Here is a 12,149-nt window from a genome sequence, read left to right as displayed (position 1 = left end):
ACGCTTGGGGTGGCATATTCCCCCAAGACCCCTGTCCATGTCCCCAAGGGCCACCCAGTAGCAGGACCCTCTTGCCATGGCCCTGCCAGGGTGACCCCACAGCACAGGGTGGACTGCACGACCCCCCCACGGCATAATCTCGCCCCCAGGAAGGGAGCAGGGTGGTGGGGAGGCCAAAGCCATCCCTGCTCCTCAGGGCTGGGCAGGGACCACCTGCTGGTCCCCTCCCAAGGAACAGAGGTGACACACGGGGTGGCCCTGGGGACACACCGGTGACCGTAGGGGCTGGGACAGCAAGGACAGAGGCTGAAAGTCATCACCCAGGTCCTGGAGTTATTTTGGAGGGCACGGAGCACACCCAGGAGGGCAGGCCCAGCACCCCCTGGTGACACTGGTCCCCTGTCCCCACCCCCGAGGCGCAGGGCTGGGCTGAAGGCTTTATTGAAAAATCCAAAACACACGAGGCGGTCAATTATTATCATACAATGAGAAACCGAATCAACACCCCCGCACCGGGGCGGGGACACCCCCCTGTCCCCGTCACCAGCACCGGGGACACTGCGGTGACCCCCCGCCTGCACCCGGCCGGGAGACAAAAGGGACAAGGGATTCAGCCGAGGGCAATGCCACTGTCCCCAAGCGCCCACTGCCACCGTGCCCCCCGCGCCGCTCCCCGGCCCCCAGGCCTGAGGTAGTTGGGGGTGCAGGCGAGACCCCCCCAAAAAAGCGGGGAGGGTTCTGGGGTTCCCCCGTGTCCTGCAGGAACGGGATGGTTGGTATTGCACCCAAGGGGAGCCAGCGCAGGGTGGGATGGGGAGGTGGTCCCCGTGGGGAGCCCCAAGGTCCCCTCAGCAGGCTGGGGGTGGCAGCAGGGCCGGCTGGGGACATGGGGACACTGGACGGCTGAGCTGTGGGGTGGCAGCTCTGAGACCATGGTGGTGGCATGTCCCGCTGCTCTGGGTGCCAGCGGTGAGGGGGCTCACGGATGTCACTTGGAAAGCACGCGGTGACAGCACAGTTGCTTCCCAAAGGGAGAAAGGCCAAATCCTGCCCCCAGCAGGGGAGGGACACTCAGGAGCACCAGCAGGACCGCAGGGGACGGGGACATCGCTGTGCAGTGTGTCACTGTCCCCGCTGCAGCAAGATTAGCTGGGGGGCCTGGAGATGGCAGATGCCCCCCTGCCCTCCGAGCCCCCTGCTCAAGGCACAAAGGTTCCCTGGCTGGTGACAGCCCCATGGCCATCCCTGCCCACGGCCATGCTGGCACCAGTGCCCCCTGCACCCAAGAGGGTGGTGATGACACTGGGGTGGCACCAAAGCGAGCGGGGAAAGGGAGCTGCTTGCTCTGGCTTTGGGGCACCCTGGCTGCCCCTCAAACCCTCTGTGCTGCCCTAGAGCCACCCTCCATCCCCAGGAGCTGGTGGCTTGTGCGGTGGCACCGTGGTGGCCCAAACCCGCGCCCAGCACCTTGCGGAGGGTTTATTGCTGGCATGAACACAGTGATCTGTCGGGGCAGGGCAGCCCAGCTCAGGGGAGGACCGTGGAGGGCGTTTTGGGAACCTGGGATGCAGGGAAGGAGCTCAGGAGCTCATGGCAGCGTCCCTCCTGCTGCCTGCCCCTCTCCCGGCTGCTCCCGGCACTCCGGTGTCACCAGCCAGGGTATCCCATGGGAACGCCACCCCCACCCTGCAGTGGCCAAAGGCACTCGGTGCCCCCACCGAGGGGGAGCACACCTAGCACCAAGCCCAGCAGCACCCCAAAAGCTGTCCCCCACCCGCTGGCACCCCCGGGGCCCTCAGCAGGCTCATTCCCGGGGCGGGGGGGACGTTTGCGCCGAGCCACGGGCTGGGTTAAGGCTGGAAAAGCAGCGAGAGGCGAAAAAAGCCCGAGCACTCTCGCTCAGCCAGAGCCGGCTCTAAGAGTTCCCAGAATCTGTGCAAAAACAAAACTAAAGGGTTAAAGATCCCCCCCGGAGACCCTCCCACCCCCCAGCAGCTCTAGTAAATACACGTGCGGTTTGCAGGCCCGGGGTCTGGCCAGGAGGCTCCTGGCGCTCCGGCCCTGCAGGCGGTTCCCCGGGGGCGGGAATATCCTTGGGGATCTTCCCAAAAGGCTGCATTGAGTGGGGTCCCAGGAATGTCCTCTGTGAGATCCCAGGTGCCCCCCATGGGCTGCTTCTGCTGCTGGTGCTAGTCTGCAGCTGGAAAGGGAAGAGAAGGTTAGGGACAGATGTCCAGCATCCCTCTGTCCCATCCCTCTGGGACCACAGGGCTGCTCCAGCAGCACCCAAGTCCCAAGCCCAGGGGCGATGTGGATCCCACGGGTCAGGGTCTCCATGGGTTTGCCTGAGTGTGCCAACTACCCCCAGGCTTGTGCCAGCTGGAGGGAAAACCATACCCATCCACTGCCAGGATGGCAGGCAGGGCCTCTCCATCCTGACCTGCTCCTTCCCGGAGCAGTTTCCCAGCTGGAGCAGGGCTGGCAGCACTCACCGTCCTCCTCCCAGCCCTCGGCCACTCCCGCCAGCTCGTAGTGCTTCTTGCGCAGCTCCCCCAGCTTCTGCCGCTCCTTCTGCAGCTGGTTCTCCAGCTCCAGCACCCGCACCTGGGGGACACCACCCAGGACATGCCCACCCAGCACCCTGGCATGGAGCTGGGCTGAGCACCCCACTTTCACACCTGTTATCCCCCCACTACTGAAGCCAAAGACCTCCAAGGTACATCCCATGAGTGCCCTGATGACAAGCAGACTTGGGGAGGGGATGGGGTTCAGGTGGGTGCTGCCTGTGGAGGCAGGTTAAGGCAGAATGACCCACCAGGGTGCCCTGAGAAGGGGAATTCCCCAGGGTTGCCCCATGCCAGGCAGAGGTAAGTGCTGTGGGTGGCACATGTGGTGCATTGGGGACGCATGGAGGACCAACTGCAGGTGGCTCCTGGGTAAACCCATCTGTTGCCTTCACACTTTCAGCTTCCCCCATGCTGGTGCTGCCTGGAGGCAGCTGGGCAGGGTGATCTCCCCCAGTTTTGACTTCTCTCCCACTCTGGGCAGCCCAAGCGAGACAGTAGTGGGTGTGTTTTCCAAACTGTGGGAACCCCCTACCTGTGAGTCCATCTCCTGACGCTTGATCTGGGTGAGTGTCATGCTGGAGAAGTCCATGCTGTCTGCAGAGAAAGACACCACCAGCACCCCTCAAAGCTTTGCTCCTCTGCTTCGACCCCTCAGGAGCTCCCATGCCCCTGGCAGGGTCTGGCACCATGGGATACACAGGCAGGGAGTGGGCAGAGACCACCAGGGCACAGTCAGCTGAGGGCGCTGAGTGCTAAGAGCAGAAGTTTTGGGGCAGGTCTGTTCTCCAAGCATTAGGATCAGAGGAAATGGCCTCAAGCTGTGCCAGGGGAGGTTTAGGTCAAATATTAGCGAAAATTTCTTCATGGAAAGGGTTGTCAGCCCTGGCACAGGCTGCCCAGGACAGTGGTGGAGTCACCATCCCTGGAGGGACTGAAAAGCTGTGTAACTACCACATGGTTAGTGATGGCCGTGGCAGTGCTGAGGCAACAGCTGGACTCAGCGGTCCTAGAGTGTTTTTCCAGCCTAAGTGATTCCATGACTACAATCCCTGCAGCCCACACTCACCTTTTTCTTCCACCTGAGACTTCCCAGCCTTGGTGGAGGCCACCACACCAGCAGTGGCCTGGTTGACCCCACGGGAGGCTTGCTGGAGCTTGCACAGGTTGGCGCTGTCCTTGTCTGCCTTCACCTGCCAGGACAGCCAGGAGGGGTCACACCCCACTGGGCGGGCACAAGACCAGCCCCATGATGTGGGGTGACCCCAAGGTCCCCCCAAGCCACAGGCAGGGGAGCAGCCTTGCTCCTACCTTGGAGGCTGCCACCAGCTGAGCGGTGCTGGCCGCGATCTCCCGAGAGCAGACCATCAGCTCCTCGAATGTGCCCTTGCCTTGCACCACCAGGTCAGCAGCGTCACTGCGGGAGGGCAGAGAGGGGCTGGAGCATTGTCCTGCCACCCCTGTGTGCCCTCCCTGTGGGGAGAGCAAGACTCTGCCATTCTCTCCACGCTCAGGTGACAGGGACACTTACACCAGGACGGTGGCACCCCAGCCCACTGCCTTGGAGGCAGAGATGAGACCCTCAGTCCAGCGGGAATTCTTGGCGTAGAACTCCTTGGGGGATGCTGCGCCCTGTGGTTGGGAAAGGCACAGCTGGGGACACATGACCCCCCAGATCTCCACTCTTGGGGGAATGCAGGAGGCTGGGGTGTCATTGAGGATGTGTGTGGGAGCTGGTGAGACATTGAACGTGGGGGGTTGCAGGAAAGGAAGATCAAGGATCTCTGTGACACCCCAGGGACCAGAGGCAGAGGGAGACCTGGGGCTGGGGCAGGAGCTCTGGCAGCTGATGGGGAAGCTCCAGTGGGCCAAGGGTTGGAGCAGTATGTTTCAGCAAGTGCATGGTGACCTCTGACTGGCCAAGCACCTCGGTCTGACACCCCTGTCCCAGCTCACCCGTCCGCTCTCCACAATCTCTCTCTGGAGGTCCTTGGAGGCCAGGACCAGGACATGGATGGCTTGCATGAGGCCTGTGCAGGAGCCCAGGATCCTGTGAGACAAACCCCTCTGAGCGCTCTGTGGGGTGCCTGTGGCACCATTCCCATCCTACCTGGCCAGCTCCCTCCAATGCCCCAACCAACACTCACCTCTCATTCACTTCCAGTTTGACCCCAGTGTCCCCAGCCCGTGCCTTGCTCAGCATCTCCTGGTAGAGGGGAGAGAAGCTGTGCTGAGCCCTGTGCCTGGGGGCAGGCATGGCACAGTGCCCACCTCACAGCACACAGAGCCCTCACCTCGATGCGGGCAGACGCTGTTTCGATGGCTGCGGCTGTCGCCGCCATCTCCTTGTCCACCAGGTCACCCAACTCCTCCTGCTTGACATCCAGCCCTCTGGGACGCAGCTCCTGGTGTGGGAGGGGATGGAAGGGAATGTGTAGTGGTGGTGCCCACCACAGCCTGACCCTGTCCCACCAGCCCTCCTAGGGCACCCACCTCCCCGATGGCGCTGATCCGGCCCAGGCAGGCTGTCACCAGGCTGCAGTCAGCACCTGCCACCATCCCTGGGTCTTGCAGGGCACTGAGGTAGCTCAAGGCCTCGCTGCCACACTGCTTGCAAAGTTCCAGCAGCCCTGCATAGACAGCACAGGGGCTGAGGGGGCCACATGGGGTGATGGAGGTGTCTGCTTCCTGCCCATCATGGTCCTCACCCACTCCAGGGTCTTACTTGTCCCAGCATCCTGGACACATGGTCCCTTGGCTCTTTCCCACCCCAGCATCCAGCCCACCCAGCCCTCTGCATATCATGACCCCTGCCCACCCTGGTCCTGGCCCACCTCAACCCACTTTGGCCCCTGTCTGCACCAGTCCCTGGCCACCCCAGCACGTACCTGCCCTAGAATTCTACCCAGCCCCTGCTCATCCCAGCATTCTGCACATGAAATCCTCTTCCCACTCTGATCCCCTTGCCACCTTGGCCCCTGGCCAACCCCAGCATCTGCCCATGTAGTCCCCTGCCCATCCTCATCCCCTGCCCACCCCACGCCGTGCCCGTGGGGCAGCACTCACGGTCAGCAGGCTCCACGGGGGCCACATGGGAGGTCGCACTGCCCTGCAGGAGGGTGTCGCTGACCAGGTGGGCGAAGAGGGCCAGGCAGGGCAGCAGGGAGCCCACGGCTGTGGTGGGACAGCGGGCACACACCTCAGCCTCTGCTGCGCTGCCCACTCAGCAGCCTCACATGCCAGGGCTGCCCCTGTGCCCTCCCTGCCCGGGGCTGCCCATCCTCACCTGCGCTATCCGAGAGGTACTTGCTGTGCGCGTCCCGCAGCCGCTCCACACACTCGGAGGCTGCCAGCGTCCGGGACAGCAGGCAATCTGCAGGCACACAGCAGGCAGGGCTCAGCCAGGGCAGCAGGGAGAGGGCAGGCTGGCAGAATGCCAGCTTTGGGAGCAGCAGGGGCCTCACCTGCCGAGCCGGTGCAGCTGATGTGGGCGGGATCCTCCATGCGTGCCAGGGCGTCCCGCACCATGCGCTCGGCCTCGTGTGCGGTGCCCTGCAGCAGGGCTCGCTGCTCCTCGGCCAGACGCTGCTGCAGCGCCCGCTCGGCGCCCTCCTGCCCACCCCACGCAGGTGTCAGGGGCCCTGCTGTGCCACTGGGCATCCCACACACCCTGCCCTGCCGAGCCCCCGCTGCCCAGTGGGATAGGGGTGCCGCAGTGCCCGGGGTACCTTGTCTCTCAGCTGGGTCTGCAGGGTTTCCAGCTGCGTCCTGCTGCTCTCCTGCTCCCGGCTGAGCGTGTCCCGCAGCTGCTGCAGCTCAGCCCGCAGCGCTGCCATGTCCTCCCCGTGCCGCTCTGCCGCCTGGCTCAGCCTGTCCCGCTCCTGCTCCAGGCTGGCAATCCGGGAGTTCTGCTCTGCTCCCACCTGGGTGGGCATGAAATGGTGGTCAGGGTTGTGCCGATGGTGAATCCTTCAGTTTGGGGACTGGTTCCTGGTCCAGGCCTGGGACAGCCCCTGTGCCCTACGGGTGCAGCCTCGCATTACCACCTGGCAGTGATGATCTCACCTGGCTCTTGGGGAGCCCTTTCACTTTTATTCAGTGAAAATTCACTTTTATCATGACTGTCACTGTCCTGGTGGAGGAATGGATGCAGAGTGTGGCTGTGGCCCTGTGCCTGCTCTGCTGCAGCATGTGCCCACTCCAGAAATGAGTAACTGCATTTTCCTGCCAGCTTCTGCCTCCCCCAGTGAGCCCAGACACCTCTGCTATGCTCCACAGCTCCACTGGTATGGGACAGCCCATGGCATGTCTTGCAGTGTGATGGCACACTACTGCCCAGGTTTACAGTGGGCACAGCTGCTGCCTGACCCTGTTCTTCCAGGGTTTTTATTCCATGATCCCTGCTGCTGGAGCTCACAGCTCCCCATGCTCCTGTACCCAGCAGCATGAAACCCTCTGGTGTTACCATTAAACCCACCCAGATGTGGAGAGGAAGACAGGGAGTTGGTTCTTAGGCCAGTGGTGGGTATATCATGTCTTGCATGGGTAAGGCCTGACTGCCCACCCCCACCAGGGCTGTGTGAGGGGTTGCAGGGACTCTCCATGTGCTCTCACCTGTGTGCTGGACTCCAGTGTGCCCTGGAGCACCTGCAGCTCCTGTCTGCTGGCTGCCAGCTCCCGCTTCAGCGTCTCCAGCACCTCTGCCTGCTCCAGTGACTGTGGCAAGGGGAGAGGTTGGCAGTGCTGGTACCCCACGGAGGAGCCCCTGCTCATCCCTTGTGTGTCCCCTGGTCCCTACTCACCTTCCTCTGCGCCTGCTCGCTCACCCGCTGGAAGGAGTCCTCCAGCTCCTTCTTCTCCCGCTCCACATCCCCCTGGGCCTGCCTGGCCACTGTCACCTGCTTGGTCACCTCTGCATTCTGGTGGTGGCAGAGAGTGAGCTCAGCATCACCTGGTGCCGGGGAGGCACAACTGGGCAAGGGGGTGCCAGGAGGGTTTTTGGGGAGCCCACCTTCCGCAGCAGGTCAGCGTGGTTCTGCACCAGCTCGCTGTACTTCTCCTTCAGTTTGCTGTAGCGCTGCTCGTTGGCCTGCGCCCGTCCTGCCGTGGAGGGACACTGAGGTGAGCACTGGGACCCCCCAGGGCTTGGCTCAGCCCACCCCAGGGTGCTGCCAGCTGGCCCCGCTCACTCTCGATCTCCGTCAGGCTCCGCTGAGCCTTCTCTGTGTCCTCCCGCTGCTTCTTGAGCTCCTCCAGCTCCGTGCGCAGGAACTCGCTCTCGTCCTGCGCCTGCTGCTTCAGGTGCTGCTGCTCGGCCAGCTCTGCCTCCAGCTCACTGGCACGGCCACGCAGCTGCACCGTGCCCCGCGCGCTCTGCGGGCACAGCCGTGGGCTCACGGTGCCATTCGGTGCCCGCCAGGACTGTTTGATGCCCACTGTGACCACCCAATACCCACCAGTACCATCCAATGCCCACCAGTACTGCCCCATACACACCAGTAACATTCAATATCCACCAGCACCATCCAAAACCCCACTAGGGCCACCCAATACCCACCACTACCATCTAACACCCACCAGCACTGTTCCACACCCACCAGCACTGTCCAGTGCCCACCAGTACCACCCAATGCCCACTGGTACTGCCCAATACCCACCAGTACCATACAGCAGCCCCTGCCATGGGTACCACCCCACACACCCCAAAATGCATCCAGGTGAAGCACTGAGGGTGCTGAGCCCAACCCCCTGCAGGGATGTACCCACGCCCCTGGCACACCTGGAGACACCCAGCATGGGCAGGGATGCAGAAGCCATCAGGGAGAGGGCAGGGCAGGGATGGGGTCAACATCTTGTCCATCTAGGGACAGAGCCACCACCCCATCCCACATTCCCATTGTGGACCTCCAGGTCTCATCCTGCCCACCTTGGCTGTCACCCACCTCGGCCTTGAAGTTCTCCAGCTCCTCCTTCAGGGCTGCAATCTCGCCATAAAGCTGCTCAATTAACCGGTCCCTGGGAAGGGGAGGCACAGGGTCATACTCTCAGTGCCACGGGGACACATCCTGTGCCACCACCCATGCTGTGGTGCCATTCCATAGGGGGAGTTCCCAGTATGATTCCAGCTGCTCCTGGAACTGCTCACTTGTCATCCTTGTTCATCCCATTTTGGCTGTTGAAGTTGAAAGGGTCGCAGCTGAAGGAGCTGCCAAAGATGTCGTCAAACTTGTTGTCAAACAGGCTCTGTGGGGAGAGCAGGACAGACCTGGAGAGACCCCGCCACCACCTGGGAACCCTCATCCCTTCTATGTCACCATTGTCACCACTGAGCCACCCCCTGAACAACTGCCTGGGCACTGGGGCTGGATCCTGCACTGCACCCAGGGCACTGCATGTGTCCAGCTTGAGGAACATGGGGCATCTCTGGTCCATCCCCAGCTCTCAGGGGGAGAAGATCCCCACATGTCACCACATGCCTCTTCCTCTCCTCCCTCGGCACCTGGGAACAACCCTTGGTGAAGAGGACAACGAAGACCTGAAGGTCTCCATGTTGATGCTTGAAGCCAAACCTCTCCTGGCCCATCACTGGAGGGCACCACACCACTGAGCAGCACTGGGAGATGAATCCAGGCTGGCTCAGCCCTGGCAACACCCAGATGGCACATCCAGCACCCAAATGGCACATCCAGCACCCAAATGGCACATCCAGCATGCAGTGATGCTTCTCAGTTCCCAAGGCCATCCCTGCTGTCTCATCCATCACCACAGCATGGATTTGAAGAAATAACTCCAGGCTTGGAGCTGCAGGGCCCCTGCCATCCTCACCTGTGAGGCCGTGTCCATCTCCACCAGGTCTGTGATGGGCTCGTTGTCAGGCGAGGATGCCTCGGCAGGAATCACCACCACAGGGCTGATGTGCTCCGACAGTGCTGAGGCACGAAGGAAATTGGGAGGGTTCTGGGGAGGGACACAGCAGGGTGAGGGCAAGGACTGAGGGCATGGCTGGGTGAAATCCTGTCCCGGAGCTGAGCTGGCCATGCCTTGACCCATGGAAAAAGGATAGAGAGCCAGGACATGGATGGAGCCAGGACCCATAGGGATGGAACCAGTATCCAGAGGGACGGAGCCAGGACCCACAGGGATGGAGTCAGGACCACAAGGATGAAGCCAGAACCACAGGGATGAAACCAGAACCACAGGGATGAAACCAGGACCCACAGGGATGAAGCCAGAACTACAGGGATGAAACCAGGACCCACAGGGATGAAATCAGGACCCACAGGGATGAAGCCAAGACCCTTGCAAAGGGCTGTGGGTTGGTGAGAGACGGGATCCCAACCCCTGGCCAGAGGGCAGCTCCATCCCGCCAGATGCCACCCACAGAGGGAAGCAAGGATGATCCTCAGGTCCCATGAGCTCCATGTTGCCACCAGCCCCAGGAGCTGGGTAAGGTGATAGGTGGCTTTTTTAGGGCCTCCCCCAGTGCCACCTACCCCAGAGCTGCCCCTGACCATGGGGACAGGGAGCGTGGGGGCTGGGGACCATGGGGTCTCACCTCTGGCAGCTGTGGGATCTGAATCAGCCGCTTGAAGTACTGCAGGTTGCTGGAGCGGTAAAAGAGGTCCTTGAGCCTGCAAGTGGCAGGGAATGGTGAGGGATGGCTCTTGTCCAGCCTGGACAATGTGAGCAGCCTCAACCCCTTGCCTGAATCCAGGAGGTGTCACCTGGCTGGAGGGGATGGTAGTGTGTGCTGCCACCAAACCCAGAGCAGGTCCCAACCACCTCAGCATCTCAGCTGGGATCTCAGTGCTATTGATACTTGTCCCAAGGTTAGTCCCTGCGTGGTGAGACCCATGGCCAGCCCTGCTATCTGCTGTCTGCAGTCTGTGACCTTGAATTGATCTGTCCCTCGACACCATGACATCCTCCCCTGGCAACATGACAATCCCCCCGTTCTCTGCAGCCAGTTTTTGTTTTGTCTGCCCTAAATAACCATGTACCAGAGGCCACAGCCTCAGATTTTTTAATCTCAATGCCCTGGGAGCACCCCTGGAGGACCAGCCCTCCAGGTCTGGGCACCTACTTTCGGAACTGCTCCAGGAATCGATCCCGGTGGCCCTGCAGCGTGTCCGCCGGCAGACCTGGAAGAAGCAGCAAGTAGAAACATCACTGGGTGTCTTTGTGGATTAGGGGACAACCCATCAGCACAGCCACATGACAGTGGGTCTTTCCCAGAGATGGCCAATCTCCTTTGGGGGTCTGAATGCTCCAGGCTCAGTGTCCTGCTGCAGGATGGGACCACAGGCCCTTCCCACACTCTCCCAGGGCTGGGAAAGGTGGTGGGCTGAAGGTCAAGCAACTGCCACCACAATTCCAGCTCCTGAGGGATGTGTGTTTTGCACCTCCTTGCCCTGGTGTCTCCCTTCTTTCCCCCCAGAAAGGCTGTGAAGGAGATGGGGGTGGACAGCCCAGCCTGAGCAGGGTGGTGACCCCCAGTGTCTCCCTGTGTGTCCCTCCCCATCCAAGGGGACACTCACAGGAGTGCAGCTTGAAGAGCAGCTTGACGGTGTAGTCGTAGAGGTGGCTGCAGTCCAGGATGACCTGGATGAGCGGGGCCAGCCGGCACTGCCCCGCCGCCGTCACCGACACCGAGCGCGACATGTCCAGGGAGCTGAACACTGCGGGAGGGAGCACAGGATTGGGATTGGGATTGGGATTGGGAAACACTGGCAGCACCAGTGGGGGCCACGCTGTGTCTGCCAAAGCCACAAATGTCACCTCAAGAAAGAGAGGGAAATTCCCAGCCAGGAGCAGGTGGAGACCATCTCATTCCAACTCCCTTGCCACAGGCAGGGACACCCTCCACTAGCCCAGGTTGCTCCGAGCCCTGTCCAAACTGGCCTTGGACACTTCCAGGGATGGAGCAGCCAGAGTTTCTTTGCCCAATCTGTGCCAAGGCCTGCCCACCCTCACAGCCAAGAATTCCTTCCCAATATCCCATCTAACCCTGCCCTCTGGTAGTGGGAAGCCATTCCCCTTGTGTTGTCACTCCAGGTCCCCGTCCCCAGAGAGCCCCTCTCTTAGGGTAGCACAGGTGCTTACCTGTCTGGAAGAGGTTCAGCTCACACTCCAGGTAGTCAAACATCTCCACGGTCAGCTGAAAACTGGGAAACAGGGATGAGAATGGTTGGGGACTGCTGAGCCCATGGGGCTCAAACTGTGCCAGGCGCCACCCTGGCAGGATGAGGGGTGATCCAGTGTGGATGCACCAGCCTTTCCTGGGGCTCTGCCCACTCCCAAGGCCTGTAGTGGGGCAGGGGACAGGTGAAAGGTCCCATCCCCGCTTGGTGCCACCCGTGGGGCTGGGCAGATCGTGCCCCCCTGGTTGCACCCACCCCTCCCTCACTCCTGCCCCGTGCTCACAAGTTATTGACGTCGTTCTCGCCGGCCTCATCGAGCTGCCGGTCGGACATCTGCAGATTGCCAGGGAAACGGGGATTCTGGGGGGGAAACAGGACTTGGGAAAGGGTTCCAGAGGATCTCCTGCTCTAGACACAGCTCTGGCAGCACCAGGGTTGTGATCCT

At 61.8% G+C, this 12,149-nt stretch overlaps 1 protein-coding gene across 2 annotated transcripts in view; it reads right to left on the bottom strand.

The window, feature by feature from the left end:
* Positions 1-2,059: 2,059 nt before the first annotated feature.
* HIP1 (huntingtin interacting protein 1) overlaps positions 2,060-12,149 on the bottom strand; it is a 37,712-nt gene continuing 27,622 nt past the window's right edge. For both annotated transcript variants that reach the window (XM_071575271.1, XM_071575272.1), the window contains exons 6-31: positions 11,988-12,064; positions 11,667-11,728; positions 11,102-11,242; positions 10,648-10,705; positions 10,120-10,195; positions 9,390-9,521; positions 8,710-8,807; positions 8,507-8,579; positions 7,754-7,937; positions 7,576-7,664; positions 7,367-7,483; positions 7,179-7,280; positions 6,293-6,487; positions 6,029-6,176; positions 5,851-5,937; positions 5,631-5,738; positions 5,058-5,194; positions 4,859-4,969; positions 4,712-4,770; positions 4,521-4,614; positions 4,096-4,196; positions 3,876-3,981; positions 3,634-3,757; positions 3,100-3,161; positions 2,493-2,604; positions 2,060-2,200 (exon numbers count right to left, since the gene is read on the bottom strand). In XM_071575271.1, the coding sequence (XP_071431372.1) occupies positions 2,190-2,200; positions 2,493-2,604; positions 3,100-3,161; positions 3,634-3,757; positions 3,876-3,981; positions 4,096-4,196; positions 4,521-4,614; positions 4,712-4,770; positions 4,859-4,969; positions 5,058-5,194; positions 5,631-5,738; positions 5,851-5,937; positions 6,029-6,176; positions 6,293-6,487; positions 7,179-7,280; positions 7,367-7,483; positions 7,576-7,664; positions 7,754-7,937; positions 8,507-8,579; positions 8,710-8,807; positions 9,390-9,521; positions 10,120-10,195; positions 10,648-10,705; positions 11,102-11,242; positions 11,667-11,728; positions 11,988-12,064 (2,664 nt within the window). In that variant the 3' untranslated portion in view covers positions 2,060-2,189. The remainder of the gene's footprint in view (positions 2,201-2,492; positions 2,605-3,099; positions 3,162-3,633; positions 3,758-3,875; positions 3,982-4,095; positions 4,197-4,520; positions 4,615-4,711; positions 4,771-4,858; positions 4,970-5,057; positions 5,195-5,630; positions 5,739-5,850; positions 5,938-6,028; positions 6,177-6,292; positions 6,488-7,178; positions 7,281-7,366; positions 7,484-7,575; positions 7,665-7,753; positions 7,938-8,506; positions 8,580-8,709; positions 8,808-9,389; positions 9,522-10,119; positions 10,196-10,647; positions 10,706-11,101; positions 11,243-11,666; positions 11,729-11,987; positions 12,065-12,149) is intronic.

The sequence above is a fragment of the Pithys albifrons genome, chromosome 21 (genome assembly GCF_047495875.1).
Source record: "Pithys albifrons albifrons isolate INPA30051 chromosome 21, PitAlb_v1, whole genome shotgun sequence".
Taxonomy (NCBI): Eukaryota; Metazoa; Chordata; class Aves; order Passeriformes; family Thamnophilidae; genus Pithys; species Pithys albifrons.
The sequence above is the reverse complement of the archived record's forward strand: the minus strand, read 5'-3'. Positions and strand labels throughout refer to the sequence as shown.